Source organism: Rhineura floridana, chromosome 1, assembly GCF_030035675.1.
Source record: "Rhineura floridana isolate rRhiFlo1 chromosome 1, rRhiFlo1.hap2, whole genome shotgun sequence".
NCBI lineage: Eukaryota > Metazoa > Chordata > Lepidosauria > Squamata > Rhineuridae > Rhineura > Rhineura floridana.
The window spans coordinates 50,302,556-50,318,705 of NC_084480.1; the positions used below are offsets into that span (position 1 = coordinate 50,302,556).

General features: G+C 44.0%; 1 protein-coding gene across 2 annotated transcripts in view; it reads left to right on the forward strand.

Moving 5' to 3' along the window:
• MRPS27 (mitochondrial ribosomal protein S27) overlaps positions 1–15,374 on the forward strand; it is a 101,866-nt gene extending 86,492 nt beyond the window's left edge. The window contains exons 10-12 of one of the 2 annotated variants that reach the window (XM_061621255.1): positions 216–358; positions 2,799–2,945; positions 12,267–15,374. In XM_061621255.1, the coding sequence (XP_061477239.1) occupies positions 216–358; positions 2,799–2,945; positions 12,267–12,569 (593 nt within the window). In that variant the 3' untranslated portion in view covers positions 12,570–15,374. The remainder of the gene's footprint in view (positions 1–215; positions 359–2,798; positions 2,946–12,266) is intronic. The other variant, XM_061621261.1, reaches the window with a different exon arrangement.
• The last annotated feature ends 776 nt before the right edge of the window (positions 15,375–16,150 follow it).

Sequence of the window (16,150 nt, forward strand, 5' to 3'; positions counted from 1 at the left end):
CAGTGGGGGAGGAAAATGCTAAACCTTCCCTTCCCACATGCTGCGACCCCAGTGAAAATCACGGTCCCCTGCAGATCTGCTATAAGTGATTTAAAAACACTAGTGATGTGTTCATCATCCCGTCTGCTTTGACCCTGAGTAGCAGCAAGTTGTGTCCAGATTTGCTTTCTACTTCAAATAATGTAATAACTCTCACAGTGTCTGTCTAATAATAGGGAAAGTGGAGCTGCACAAGGGGCTACGAGCTGTCTACCACAAAATGCCACTCCTCTGGACCCCAGGGTACCTAAATAGAGCCTTGCAAGTGATGGAGAATGTGATGCTGCTTCCCGGTGAGAAAAAGCTCTGCAAGGAAGCTGTAAGTGGACATCCATTTTACAAAGCAAGGCCTTGTGCCTTCTTGAGAAGAGAGCATGTGGATTTTCATACAAGATGCTGCTACTGTTGGCCCCATGATTTTATATTACTTGAACGGATATTGAACTGCTTGCATTCAGTGGTGGTTGTCTTCAACTTGAGGAGGGATGATTTCCAAAAGACCAGAGACACATGTTCATTACATAAGGGCAGGTTTTCGTTTTCCAGCTTCCTGCTTCTCCCTGGGAGAGTGCCAAAGAGAAACGGTGCCTTGCAGAGCTTTCCTATTCACCTTTACAGCTTCTCATGCAGTGGGGAGAACAGGTGGAGTCTTCTGGACTCGGTCAAAACACAGTTGTCAGTATGAGCATTATTAATTAATTTATATACTGCTTAATTGCCAAGTGGCTTCTCAGTGGTTTACAAGTATAAAACCAATTGCACAAAATATAGACGCACATATTTAAAACAGTAAAACAATTTTACCAAAAAATCCAAATAATTCACAATTAAAATGTAAAATAAAACATCCATTAAAGAAGTCAAAACAGCGATTAAAGCAGGATGTTCAAGTCAGCACATCAGGGGAATGCTTTTCTAAGCAAGTGTGTCTTCAAGAGCTGACAGAATGCCAACGCTGATGGGGCCTCTTGTATTTCAGCAGGGAGAGTAATGTTACTAGTAACAAGTACAATTGCTAGAGATGGATTCTCAACTTCTAACTTTTCTGTAGTCGTTTGGGTGGAATGGAATAATCAGTTCTCCTGATGTCATGGCTGGGGAACCTCTTTCAGCGCAAGGACCACATTGCCTTGTAGGCAACATTTGGGGGTAGGGGCGCTGCATGCCCGTAATGTTCAAGGCCAGAGACAAAAGTGGGCAGAGCCATGGGTGTGGCTCTTACCTTTGTACAGTTGGCAACATTCCAGCCGTGCAGCAACGAGAGATCTTTACAGACACAGACACACCTCCATCCACGCGGGCAAGCAGGAAGGGCACACGCCAACCAGGCAAAGCCACTTGATGAGGGTGTGGAGCAGGGGAGGGGAGGAGTGTGGATTGGGGAGGGGGCACGGCCTAGGAGAGTCCTGAGGGCCAGATAGAGATGCCTGGAGGGCCATGTCCACTATATTCATCCTCCTCCTCTTCCTCCTTGTATTGTTCTTCTTGTTGTTGTTATTGATAAGGATAAGATTTATTAGTTGCTTGAAGGTCCCCAAGTGACTTACACAATGTTAAAACAAAAACAAATAAAACACACTATAAAAGCATAACAATAAACAACAACCAAACAATACCAATAGCACCTCCACGTAGCCACAGGAAGGTTTGACAGCATATTAAAAAAAAATCATCTCAATCTATCAGATGCCTGTGAGAAAAGGTATAACTTTCCCTGGCACCAAAAAGATGTAAATGAAGGCGTCAGGCGGGCCTCACATGGCCTTGAGATGTGCATGGAAGGCAGTTAATAACTCTAGTTGTTGTTGTTGCTGTTATTGTTATGCGACTTAGGATGTGACATTGACTCAAAGGGGAACATGAATTGCAGGTGCCTTTTACACGTCTTGTTTTTCCACATGTCTGTCTTTGGCATCTTCCCTCCCCCACCCACCTGGGAGACCCACAAGCGTCCGTTGCGGAGTCAGCTTGCACATCCTCTCTGTCCAGGCAAGGCTTTCCCGTTATCAAAGACCAGGAACAGATATTTGATTCCATTGAAAATCACAATGAGCTCATGGAACATTTTAGCAAAACACAAACTGGGATGCCAGTTAACATTACATAAGTACACAATAATCTCTTCTAATATATATGTCGTCGTGGAAAATTTGAGTAATTTTCAATGAGAGCCTCTGTGATCTACCAGGAGCCAATAATAAAATAACAGTAATGTCAGAAAGGCTCAGCTTTATCAAATAGCTTCTCTCATTAACTTTGACCAGCTTGCAGACAGTTTAAAAGACTCACCCTTAAATTCCCAGCATTTTAAAAAACTCACCCTTAAATTCCCAGCATTTTATTGCACATTGTTGACCATTAAATTACTTTTTTTGTTGGTGCTATGTTGTTTTAAAACTTTATGCATTTAGTCTACAGTAGACTGCCTCAGAAACATTGAGCAATTCTGCAGTCAGATCTAGAAAAAAAACTGAACACTTTTAATAGGACTGGAAAGTCTTGAGCTTTGAAAAACAGTGAATTAGGGTACTGCCTGCTTGGCATTCTGTTTTTGACCCTCTAGCATTTTTGCTCTTGCGTGTTCAAATTTGACTCATGAAGGTTAGAGGGTATTCTCAGGAATTTTAACAAGGATCCACAGACTGCATAAGGAAGCCCACAGAAGCTGCACATTGACCATCCATATAATTCAGGCAGCCATGATGCTCTTCAGTGTTTTACAAAGCCATTTACTATCTTTTCTCAATTCTGTTGTAAAGATTGATGTTCTGGCAGGCATTTTGCAGCCCATCCCTGTGGCAGAAGTTTCTCAAGAGAGTGCCAAGGACGCAGAAGAAACGCCAAAGCAAACACAATCAGAAGAAGCAGAGATATCTCGACTGCCTGAGTACTTGAACCGATTCAGGGTATGCATCTTCCCAACTTTCCCTCCTCCCTGGCATTAGCTGGTTTTAGGTAGCGCCATTGTCTGTAGCAAAAAAAGAAAAGGGTATGCCTTGCTTCTCTGTTATTCTGAGATACTGAGGCTCCATCAGTGCCCACCAGGAATGCCCCCAGGGTTTTTAGACACTGACGTTGAATCAGAGCTTGGAAAAGTTACTTTTTTTTAACTACAACTCCCATCAGCCCAATCCAGTGGCCATGCTGGCTGGGGCTGATGGGAGTTGTAGTTTAAAAAAGTAACTTTTCCAAGCTCTGCGTTGAATTACGTTCTTATGGCTTCAGTCTGGAAAATTGTCTTGTTCAAAAAACATGCTGAAGGGCCCCTTCTCTGTTGCCTGGCTGCTAGGATGTTAATTTTGCTTTTCATGCATCAGACTTGATGAGTCAAGCTCCTGCTAACTAAAGTGGAGTGTCATTCCTGATCAGTTACTTACCCCCCTTGCAAGTTACTTGCCCTCTGGCTTTTTAAGGCACTCTTTAACAAAGCTTAGATGCGTTCCCTTATCTCTGTTCATAGCTCTTCTTCCCATTATGTAGTCTGCTGATGACTATTGTTTCTGGAAATGGTTACGTTTTGGTTCTATGTTTAGTTTTAAGAAGTCCACTCAACTAGTAAATGAGGTGGCTTGGCTGGGATTCTTGTTTTTTTGTTTGGTTTTGAGGCCCACTCATTTTCTTTGTGTTCCCTTTTCCTGGTTGTGGTTTTTGCTTGATTTGTGCCTCCATTGCTAGACAAGGCCTCTTTTTCGAAATTGTATAGATGGCATTTCATTTCATAGATTGGTACCTACAATGTTGTTCTAAAGCTGTGTTCATTGGTGAGGTGCTTGTGTTTTGTGTGGTAGGTTTGCTGAACAAAACATGGCTTGATCCCCTGCACATTTCCTTGGAAGTAAGTCCCAATGAGTTCGGTGGGCCTTGTTGAATAGTATGAGAGACTGCTCTAAAAATCAGGAAGTTCAAATCTTGCCCCTGCCATGAACTCACTAGATGGCTTTAGGCAAGTTATTCTCTCTCAGCTGTAGGTCCCCCTGCCCCAATCTGCAGTTCTTGCATCTGGGGTGAAGAACCTTTTTTTGCCTGGCAGGCCAGATCTTTACCTTCACCTCTATGGTCCAACTTTGAGAGGTGGGCAGGACCACCCGATACCATAATGATGTGAGGTGATTGACAGATGGGTAACCAAGCAGGATTGAACTTTCCCACACATCAACTGATAAGCAGGGAATTCAATCCTGCTTTCTACAGGGATTGGCAGCACCAGCAAGTTCCCTGTGGGAAACTTGCTGAACCAAGCAGGATTGAACTCCTTGCCCATCAGCTGTTGAGCAGCTGATCTGGTGTGGCGCTACATGCCCCACTCTTGATGTCACATACGTCATCAGCTGTGGGCAGGTAGGTGTGATTTGGGGAAAACAGCCTCTTGGGCCAAAGGTTTCCCACCTCTGCCTTGCGTGGTTGTTGTAAGGATGAGAGGTAGATAATGCATGCAAAGAAAGCTTTGAACACTTGAATGTACTATACAAATGCTAAGGCTTATGTTTGAGTGCATATAGGAATGTAGGCTTAGGCTGCAATCAAGTACTCACTTACCTGGGAGTAAGTCCCATTGAACCCAATTGAGTTTACTTTGAGTAGACATGCATTGGATTGCAGCCTTAGTCTCTTTCTGATGAGAACCAGGGAGGGGACCCTTGAGAGAATGTTGTGTGTTTGCGTTACAGAGGAGAACCCATTTATCAGTGAGCTTGTAAGATATGAATCCAAAGGCAAATGGTTGAGAGCAAATGTTAAGGAAACATGAAGTATTTCCCAGTGGTAAAACACAAGAGCAGGGATGGGAACCTATGGCCTGCTATGTTTTGGGCTACAACTGTCATGGCTTGCCAGGGCTGATGGGAGTTGGACTCCAGCAAAATCTGTAGGGTTACAGGATTCCTATCCTTGGATTAGAGCAATATAGTTAGCATTGTATTTGATTTTTCTGTGATTACCTTTTCTCAACTGTCACCTTTTTAAGTCTTTATTTTGTATCTTTGAGTTCTGCACTGTTTTACTTAGGTAACTTGTCTTCAGCTTTGCAAAAAAACCCACCACATTATCAGTTTACAGAAATGTGACAGCCCATCCTCTGTCACAGGGCATGCTTTGCAGCAGGTCTGGTGACCTGCCTGCTTGGAAGGAATTGCTGCTTGCCAGTGACTAAGTCCACAGCTGATTTTTATGACCCAAAGCATGACCTCTAGTTGTAATATAAATGGATTGTGCCAAGCTGGTAGCACTCAGGACTGGAGTGCAGTCAAACACTGGGTGCTTCATGTTTATAAATAAAATAAAATTATTTTGTTAACACTTTATACAATTACATAGCTTTAAAATGTATTTGACTGTCATTATTTAAATTCTGGATCTTCTGTATTGACCCACACCTCTCCAAGTGTCCCGTTAGAGTCCCTCATGGCAAAATTGTCTAGCTATCCATCTGGTAAAAATGCACAGAGCTGCATCTCTAACTCTCTGCCCACAAAGCCGGAGGAATGGCAGCCGGAACAGCACAATTAAATGACTCAAATAGCCGAGCAAGATTTAATGGTATGTTTGTTCAGCAAGATGCACAGCAGGATGGCTCAATTCCTTTCCCGTAGGGTCACGTTTCTAAACAGGGCATAATTTCTACTAAACTAAGCAAGGTTCTTTTTCTTGCCCTGTAAATTTACACGGTATGAATTGCGTAAGTGTACAGTCCTCTTTTCTTGTCCACTGGGATGCTCACATGCTTTGAAAGGAAGAGAGTGAAAGGATCAAGAAAAATGCTTGTGGAGTGGGCAAGGACTAATGGAAATAACTTTGAAGAAAATAAGTTGGACTATTGGGTTATACTCTCAATACAGTCTCAGCCCTGCAGCCAGAGAGAGTTGGAAGGATCATCTCACCCCCAGTCCACACATGGATAGCTATGTTGTTTTATATTATTTATTTTAAATAACATTTCAGCTGCATCAGAGAATTCCTCCTCCCTGCCATAGCCCCCAACAGATTTTGCCTTCTTCCAACAGATTTTGCCTTCCTGCTTCAGTGAATCAACACTGCCTATTCCAATAACAGTCCACCTTGTGGCTTGGAGTAATTTCCTGCCGTATCTGTGGCATTATCTCATTTTCTCAGCTCAACATGTTACCACGCAACTTGGAGAACAGGAAATATCCCATTGAGGAAGCCAAGTGATATCTGTCAGGTTTGCTGGTAGATGAATACCGCAAGCTATAATACTCTATGCGCCTACACATTTATTTATTTATTCATTCATTCATTTCATTTCATTTCATTACCCCAACCTGTCACCCTGAGGTCTCAGGGCAGGTTGCGCTATTTTAAAAATACTATATTAAACTCAGTTGAAACAAATTGCAGTCAAGAGAATAGGGTAGGTCCTAAAATATATATCTCAGGTGTCAAAGGGCAGGGTAAAGAGGTGTGTCTTCAACGTATGATGAAAACTACAAAATGAAGATGCCACATGTACCTGTTTCAGGAGGAGACTCCATAGTTAGGGGTGCCTCTCCCAAGCCACCACCCCCAAACTCCTGAAAGTGGCAGAACTACAAAGAAGGGCCCCCACTGCTGATCTTAACAGCCGAAAGTGTCTGTAGGAAAAGAGGTGGTCTTTCAGATATTTTTGACCAGTTGACGTTTCCGAGTTGTCTTCAAGGGCAGCCCCGCGTAGAGCACATTGCAATAATTCAGTCTGGAAGTTACCAGGATATGGAGTACAGTGGCCAAGTCTTCTCTGTCCACAAGGGGCTGGAGCTGGAAAAAGGCACTTCTAGCCACTGAAGCCACTGAGCCTCCAGTGACAGTGTTGGATCCTGGAGTTACCCCATGCTACAGACCTGCTCTTTCCAGGGGAATGCAACAGTATCCAGAACAGGCCATCTCCCAACCTCCCAGACTTGAGAACACTGAACGTATAACACCTCTGTCTTTTCAGGATTCAGCTTCAATTTGCTGACCCACATCCAGTCCAACACCACCTCCAAGCACTGGCCTAGTACCACAATTGCCTCTCTTGATTCAGATGGATCAGAAAGTAAGAGCTGGGTGTCATTCTCATACTAGTGGCACCTCACTTCAATTCTCTTAATGACAGCTCTCAGCATTTCAGATAGATGTTAAATAGCATGGGAGACAAGATGGATCCCCACTGGACATCAATGGACAATTCCAATGGCACCAAACAATCCCTATCTGGAAATGGCCTTGGATTAGCAGCAGAGCCATTGAAGTACAGTGCCCCCAGTCCCCACCTCCCTGAGTTGCTCCAAAACGATGCCGTAGTTAACAAGCTTGAAAGCCCCAGAGCGGGCAAGAAGAAGGACTCCCCCCATCTCTCTCCTGACAAATGCCAATCAGGCAGGATGAAGAAGGCAAGTTCAGTGCCTCAACTGTTCCTGAAGCCAGCCTGAAATAAATCCAGATCAGTTTCCTCCAAGCATGCCTGAAGCTGGGCCACCAACAGCCTCTCAAGTATCTTGCCCAAAAAGAGGATGTTCGCCACTGGGTCATAGTTGTTTTACACTTCAGGGTTCCAGTGAGGTCCTTTTAAGGAGGGGATGCCGCACCACCTCTTCGAAGGTGGCTGGTAAGTTCCCCTCCTCCAGTAAAGCTTTTATCACTCCCTGGATTGACCCCGTCAGTCCCTTTTAGCTAGCTTTAAGAAACCAAGTTGGACAAAGTTCCAACGGGGAGGTGGTCAGCTATGCTTTTTCAGGCAGCTTGTCCATACTGCTCTGGACTCTGCTCCATTAGACTTTATTATTATTTATTTATTTAATTTGTATCCCGCCCTTCCTCCCAGCAGGACCCAGAGCAGCAAAAAAAGCGCTAAAAAGACTTTAAAACATCATAAAAACAGATCTTAAAATACATTAAAACAAAACAGCGTTAAAAAATCTTTTTAAAAACAACTTTAAAAAAAGGTTAAAAACATTATTAAAAAACATATCAAGCAATTCTAACACAGATGTAGACTGGGATAGGTCTCAACCTAAAAGGCTTGTTGAGAGGGAAGTCTTCAAAAGGTGCCGAAAAGATAGCAGAGATGGCGCCTTCCTAATATTCAAGGGGAGGGAATTCCACAGGGTAGGTGCCGCCACACTTAAAGGTCAGTTTCCTATATTGTGCAGAACGAACTTCCTGATGGTATCTGCAGGAGGCCCTCACCTGCAGAGCGCAGTGATCGGCTGGGTATATAAGGGGTAAGATGGTCTTTTAGGTATCCTGGTCCCAAGCTGTATAGGGCTTTGTACACCAAAACTAGAACCTTGAACTTGGCCCAGTAGCAAATGGGCAGCCAGTGCAATTCTTTCAGCAGCAGGGTAACATGTTGGCGACACCCTGCCCCAGTGAGCAGTCTTGCTGCCGCATTTTGCACCAGCTGCAGCTTCCGGACCAAGCTCAAGGGCAGCCCCATATAGAGCACATTACAGTAATCCAGCCTGGAGGTTACCAGTGCATGGACAACAGTGGGCAGGCTATCCCGGTCCAGAAACAGCCGCAGCTGTCTTACCAGCCAAAGCTGGTAAAAGGCACTCCTAGCCACTGAGGTCACCTGGGCCTCTAGCGACAAAGATGGATCCAGGAGCACCCCCAGACTACGGACCTGCTCTTTCAGAGGGAGTACAACCCCATTCAAAGCAGGCAACTGAGCAATTATCTGAACTCGGGAACCACCAACCCACAGCACCTCCATCTTGCTAGGATTCAGAGTCAGTTTATTGGCCCTGATCCAGCCCACCACCGAGTCCAGACAGCGGTCCACTGCTTGCATGACCTCTCCAGATTCAGATGTTATGGATAAATAGAGCTGGGTATCATCAGCATACTGCTCGCACCTCGCCCCAAATCTCCTGATGACTGTTCCCAAGGGCTTCATATAGATGTTAAACAGCATGGGGGACAAGATGGTACCCTGCGGCACCCCACAGCACACCTGCCAGGGGGCCGAAAGACAGTCACCCAATGCTATTCTCTGAGAGCGACCCTGGAGATAGGATCGGAACCACTGTAAAACAGTGCCTCCAATACCCATTTCACCAAGTCGGCCCAGAAGGATACCATGGACAATGATATCAAAAGCTGCTAAGAGTTCAAGTAAGAATAACAGGGTCGCACTCCCCCTGTCCTTCTCCCAGTAAAGGTCATCCATCAGGGCGACCAAGGCCGATTCAGTCCCATAACCAGGCCTGAACCCAGACTGGGATGGGTCAAGATAATCTGTTTCATCCAAGAGTGCCTGCAATTGCTACGCCACAGCCCTCTCAATCACCTTCCCTAAAAAAGGGGTATTTGCAACCGGTCGGTAGTTGTCACAAACCAATGAGTCCAGGGTGGGCTTTTTCAGGAGTGGTCAGATCACTGCCTCTTTCAAGGTGGCTGGAACCACTCCCTCCCACAATGATGCGTTGACCACACCCTGGATTCACTTGGTCAGACCCCCTCGGCAAGCTTTAATAAGCCAAGAAGGGCAAGGGTTGAGAGGACATGTTGCTGGCTTTCTCTAATTATGGAGCACAACTCTGTCCAAATCTGAACAATTTTGTCCTTACGGTGCCTAGCAAATTTGTTACACCAGACTGCCGAGGGTGTGGATAACTGAAACAGTCAACAGCATTTTTGATGTTTCAGAACAGAGTCTATTTTCACTTTTTAAGCATTTTTTCCATAAGTCCTAGAATATTGGCTGTTTTCTTTTGTTTTTAAATTGAGAGTCAGACAAATCTATCTGGCAAGGCACAAGTACGCCAGAGTTGATACATAGGTGCCTCAAAGTCAGCCCACACAAACTTGTTTCAGTTGTTATTGTGTATAATTTTAATAGAATTTGCCTGCATCCAAATTGCTTATGCCAGTTACCCTGATGACAGAATTCTGAGAGAGAGAGAGAGAGAGAGAGAGAGAGAGGTGTCCAAGGCCATGCAGTAAATTCCATGATTGAGCAACCTAGCAAGATGAATCTGGGATTTCTAGACCCAAGGCCAACACAGCAGTTTGTAGACACCTACCACTCCATAATACCCCAGTAATCTGAAGCCCTCTGTGAAGCTGGCCATTTCAGTGTATTTCTTTATCTTTGGTTTTTGCTTAAGTGATGTCATACACAATTCATTGTTGCTTTAGCAGGAGACAAAAAGACTGGTAAATGTTATTGGTCTAGAACATGCTCTTACCCTGTTGGTGCTGCCAGATAAGGTCTCGCTGAGTGTGAGGCCCGAGAGGTGGTTGCGTAACTGTATCTGCTGTAAAGTTTTAGCTCTTGACTGCAAGCGGCCCCATAGCAGAGGGTGGTTGTGGGCGAACATGGAGACAGATGGAAATTACATGGCTGATGGAAATTACAGGCTACATAAACTAAGAACTGGGGAGTGGAGAAACCCAAGAGGTTTTTTGAAACAGCCTGTGTGGTAACCATTGTTGACAGCAGGAATTGTAGTCTAGCGGCAATCTCTGTCTAGTAGAGCTGCCTTGTGGTTTGACAGGTTTTCATCTTCTCTGTGGCATAGGGATCTCACGTACTTTAGTTGACCCCTTCAAAGAAAACAAGTGTGATACAGAGGTTAGAGGGTTGGACTAGAACTGGGGACACCCATGTTCACGTCCCAACTCTGCCATGTAATTCACTGGGTAACCTTGGCTCAGCCTTACCAACTTCCCAGGGTCCTTGTGAGGATACAATGGGGGAGGATTGAGCCATGGGTTGGCTCTCCAGATGATGTTGGACTCCAGTCTCATCACTCTGGGCACTCCTGGCTGAGGGTGATGGGAATTGAGAACCCAAGAACATCCCAAGGGGCCACAGGTCCTCCAGCCCTGATAGACGCCATCCTGAACTCCTTGGTGGGATAATATTTTAATATTTTTTTAAAAATGAGTCAGATGAGAAAAATTAGGAAGGTGGCTCATTGTGCTTCTCATGTGACCTCATTAAAAGTCAATACCAACTAGCCCTTAACTCTCTGAAATATGTGTATATGCAGAGCTTATGGAGACAATTAAGAAAATATATTTCTGTAATAGTCTATGATATCTGATACATGGTTTTTATTGTATATATGTATGGTTGTTGTAAACCGCTCTATTTTTTTATGGATAGCAGTATACAATTTTTAAAAAATAAATAAATATTCTAGTTTAGGTGAAAATGCCAATCTGAGGATGATAATCTTTGTGGTGAGTGAGCTAAGTTTTTTTTTTTTAAGCAAGGCTGCATAGAAGCTTCTAGCTGCCCTCTTGTCTCTTTCCTAGGGCAGCTCCCTCCCATTCATTCTCGGGGAGGCTTCTCCATTAGGGCAATTAATTTGCCTTTTGTCTGGGGGACATCAAGCTGTCCAGTAAAACTTCCATAACCACAAATGGCCTTGCATCTTGAAGCACTTAAGTGAATTGATGTTTTTTATGATTCATTAGGCAAGAAATACTACACTATAGATATAAGTGGAAATTTGCTATGATATACTGCCCAGTTGTCTGGCCAAATTCTGCCTGATTGGGATGGACTACCCCCACATCTAGCCCATGCTGGTGCACCCACAGAAACAAACTTAAATTACAGTGGCTGCATCCAGAAAGTTGAGCCTGAAATCACATGAGCCATTAGAAAACAAGGCTGTTGTGGAATGTGTACTGGGCGATAACACAGGGGCTCGTGGGATCTATTTAGTATGCAATTAGTATAAGCCTATTTAAATGATTCCCATCTGTTGAGAGGAAGGTTAGCCAAATGACTCAGGGTGAATCCTTGCATCAGCTTTGGATTTGGACTTGAGGGCAGGGGGAGAGGGGAAGGAAGCCCTAAGATGTTTAGATTGCTGGCTGGCCATTCATCATTTCTTAGCATGAAGAGTTTTTATTAATGATGTTTCTCATTCATTGTGCAAGTTCCGCCCATGCCAGCACTTAGCAGAATTAAAAATTGGTTTTTTTGGTCTCTGCTTTGTTATTGCTAAATAATAAAAATCTAGCCTATATATTACCCCCCCCCTTTTTTTCCCCCTCCTTTTTTCCTTTTGGGGAAGGGTGGAAGAAAAGGACGATGCTCCTTTATTCTGGCGGGCACACTTTTCCAAGAAAAAATGCAAGTCAGCTGCACTGTGCCAACTTGTAGAATTTCACATTCCAGTTCCAGCAGAAAACGATTAGCCAGGCCAGGCAAGTGGATTGTCGATGTCTTGCAACTGGTTGATTAGCTGCTCTTTTCTTTCTTTTTCCTCTCACCTCTGCTACGACAGGAGCTGAACTCTAAACTGCAGTCGCTTGGCAAGGTGGAATCTGCAGGCTTGTTGATGCTGACCACCCAGCTTGTTGAGGAAAAGCAGCCAGCCTTTGAAGTGGAAGACCTTGCAAAACACAAGCAGAAGCTGAAGGAGTGGGAGCAGGAGCGGGCACTTCTGGCTGAAAGGGAGAGACAGTATAGGGAAAAGGCCAGGCAGGAGCTGGACGCCCGGAAAGCAGCAAAAGCGTCCCTAATGTTGCTGCTGAGAGGCTTCTCTCCTGCTCCAAATACTGCTGGCGAGAGACAGGCGAGGGGGTGAGCAGCCCTGCAGCCTTGAATGGGTGCAGTTGAAACCTTTCCAGATCCATCTTGCATGTCCGTCTTGCAGCAAGAGTGTTTCTTCCCCATCCTGTTTAAAAAACAACAGCAGCAGCAACACTGTAATGATGAATGTTCCTCTGAATGTCTCTTTTGTGTTGTGCCAGGAAGCAAATCTGTCATCGAATAAAGCAGTTCGTTTCTAAAGCAGGCTTGGTGAGACAGTACATTCAAAATACTGCTGCCACAGTCAATATTGGCCAGTGGCGGCTGGTAGCTCCATGTCAGTGGGGCAGTTGAATCTGCTGAAGCATCTTGGACAGTTCCTTGAACATTTGGACTGAAACCCAGAGCAGATTCCACTGCCCCACTGGTATTGGCTAGTTAAAAGGTTGCAAAGACCTTCAACGTTTTATATGCTTGCGGAGCTCCGATTCCCAATCCCCTTCATTCAGGGATCACAAGCAGTCCTTTCTCCCTGGAACTATTCATGGCTCTCGATAGTGATGATTTTGAATCCTCTCATTTAGAGGCAGTGCGCTTGAAGCTGCCTTATACCAAGTCAGACCATTTGTCCATCTTTGATTGACTGCAGCACCCCGGCTTTCAGGCAGGGGTTGAGATGTGGAGGATTTGGAACCAGAGTCATGTGCTCTTCTCTGAAGCTATTTCTTCCATGCCCTGTTAATAAGCTTTCCAAGGACATTTATCTAGCCACTATTGGGAAGTCACTGTCTAAATGTACCTGTAATGCCATCGAGCAAGATAAGTTTATATTATTTCCCAGCCACATGGCTTGGTCAAACAAAAACATCCAGATTCTGTTCATACAGACTGAATGTTTTTGCAGATCAGTTTCTACCTTTTCCATTGGCTGCTTGCCCCCTGCTTGGGCTGTTTTCTTCCGCAAACATAGCAGTCTCTGTGCATGACTATAAACACGTGGTAATCAGGTCTATCGCAGTACACACACTCAGGCCTCATTCTTACAGCAGAGGATCAGCTGGGTTGCCTTCCCACGTGGCTTCTATGTGTTAATGGACCTTTGTGGGTTGGAGTCCCTGTGGAGCGGCAACTCTCCCACTTTTGTACCATTAAAAATTGACCCTCTGTCACTTGAACCTTTGGGACTTTGCAGTCTCATGGCCTCTGCTTATCTTGTTTTGCAGGCTGCAACGTATTAATAGCTACCATTAGGAATATTGTTTGCTCTCCAACATTTCAGTTTTGTTTCAAAGCCTGCCTGCTACTTCTTTGCTCTTCGTCATATCTTCAGTCTTATTGTTACAAACCTGCAGAATATTGTTACAGAAGACTATAATTTGCCTTTGTTGGACTTTCTCTTGTTCAGAAAGCTTAACAACAAAATAAACTGATTGTGGCCCCAGCTGCACTATGCATTCAAAACAGTATCATACCACTTGGAACAGTCATGGCTTCCTCCAAAGAATCCTAGGAGCTGTAGTTGGGTATGGGTACGGGTTCCGCCCTGGGCTCCTACTGGGAGGAAGGGTGGGATATAATTCTAATAAATAAATAATAATACTGAGAGTGGCTAGGAGATCCCTGTTCCCCTCACAGAGCTACAGTTCTCATTATGGTTTAACAATTGATCCCTCCTCCCAGGGCGCTCTGGGAATTGTAGCTCTTGAGGGGAATGGTGGTCTCCTAATAACTCTTAGCACCCTTAACAAACTAAACTTCCCAGAATTCTTTAGGGGAAACCATACTGTTACAAGTTGTATAGTACTGCTTTAAATGTATGGTGCAGATGGGGCCTTTTTCTCTAAAAACCTTCATCTGGCCCCACTGCTCATTCGAGACTCCCTTGAACCCTGCTCCTTTGTATCTATTTCCATCACACCCTTGACATATATATTACAACCACTGTGTTTCCCATCCTGGGGGTCACAAAGCCTGTGCAAGTGCACTATGAGCTTTATAAATAAACCCAAAATAATTATTGCTTTTAATCTTTAACTGATATCATGAATATCTACTTTTTGTTTTGTTGGGATATTATCATGCTGTGTTGGCGCTTGCAACCAAACATCAGAAAAGTTCGAGCCCTACACTTGGGAACCGTTCTCTGGCAGCTGGCGCCAGCTGCAGTGACAGTTCACCACAAGTGCTTGTACAGGGAGTTGTTTTGAGTGACTATTGTAGCTTGCCTCTGATGCATAGGTACCAAAGACTCAAAACAACCCCCTGCGTGAGGACCTTGTGGCAAGCCATTACTGGATCTTCTACCAGGGCTTAGTAAATAATTAAGGCAAAGGTGATTTAGTCGAAATCTGTCCGCTATTTTTCTGCTAAAGAAACAGAGACGTTTGAGTGGGTGCGAAACCCATTTGCCACGGATGTCATAAAGTTGTCTGAGCAAAAAGAACAACAAATAGTTGGAACTGTCATGGGATAAGACCTTCAAGGATAATTTTTTGGAACTGAGGTTTTCTGACTGTTGACTTTGGGTTACCAAAATTACTCAGTTAACACTGAGTATTTCTGAGTTTGCTGATGAAGCAGTATCTGTGCTGCAGCCATTTGGTAGTACATATTTTTGTGAGATGTATTTTTCAGTAACGAGTGCTATGAAATGAAATAAGTAGCAGGCTATGTATCAATAATGATCTGTGACTTATGTCTGAAAACCATCAAGCCCTGCATTGACCCTACTCATTGGCAAAATGCAAGCTCAGCTGTCCCACTGATACTTGCCAAAATGGACTTTAGCATGAATAAAACTATTACAAATATTCATAGTTCATTATAGCTAACACTGCTTGTGAAACCTTGTTTTTAGAATACTTTTTATTGCTTATGAAGAGGTATCCTGCAATGAGATGTTTGGTGCCCTTACATTCCCATAAAAAAACCTTGCAAATAACTTGCAAGTCTTATAAACATATCAACAAGTTACACATTGATATAGGCATTAAGTAAATTTTTGCTTGGATGCCTCAAGTAATGATCATAAAATGGGCAGTTAAAATGCATGAAACTGGTAGCTGCCGAATATCCAAGGTTCAAAATTCACCTGACAAATTGATGTGTCACCATATCACGTAAATTTGGACTTCTGGGTCTCCAGACATAAAAAGCTGAGGGCCACTGATGTAGACTACATTGACATGTAGTATTCATGGCACAAGACATTTTCAGGGGGAGAGATAGCCTGTTGTACAACAAAATGTACACATAGGCATGACATAATCCACAAGCAAAGAACTCAGGTTATACAACAGAGTTTTCTTTAAATTTGTTTTAAGTTTCTCTGGGTGAGAACTTGTGGCTGCTGCTCATTTGGCTAACAGATTAATCCTTCTGTTCTTTTGAGATGGAAATTTTACTACTAAAAGGAAGATGCTAAGTGTAAGCCAGACTTCATGCTGGCTGCTGTTCGGTGCTATTACAGGAATTAACAGCCTTGCCTTCTTGTTTACATAATGATGTGTTTATTATTCTGTGCTCCAACATTTCCAAAGGTGTCTGGGGAATTTCTGACAGTGGTTACAGGTTGCACAGAGACTAGCTGCCACAAAGCTCGACATTCTCTGCTTCCTTTAGCAGCTTCACCTTCCC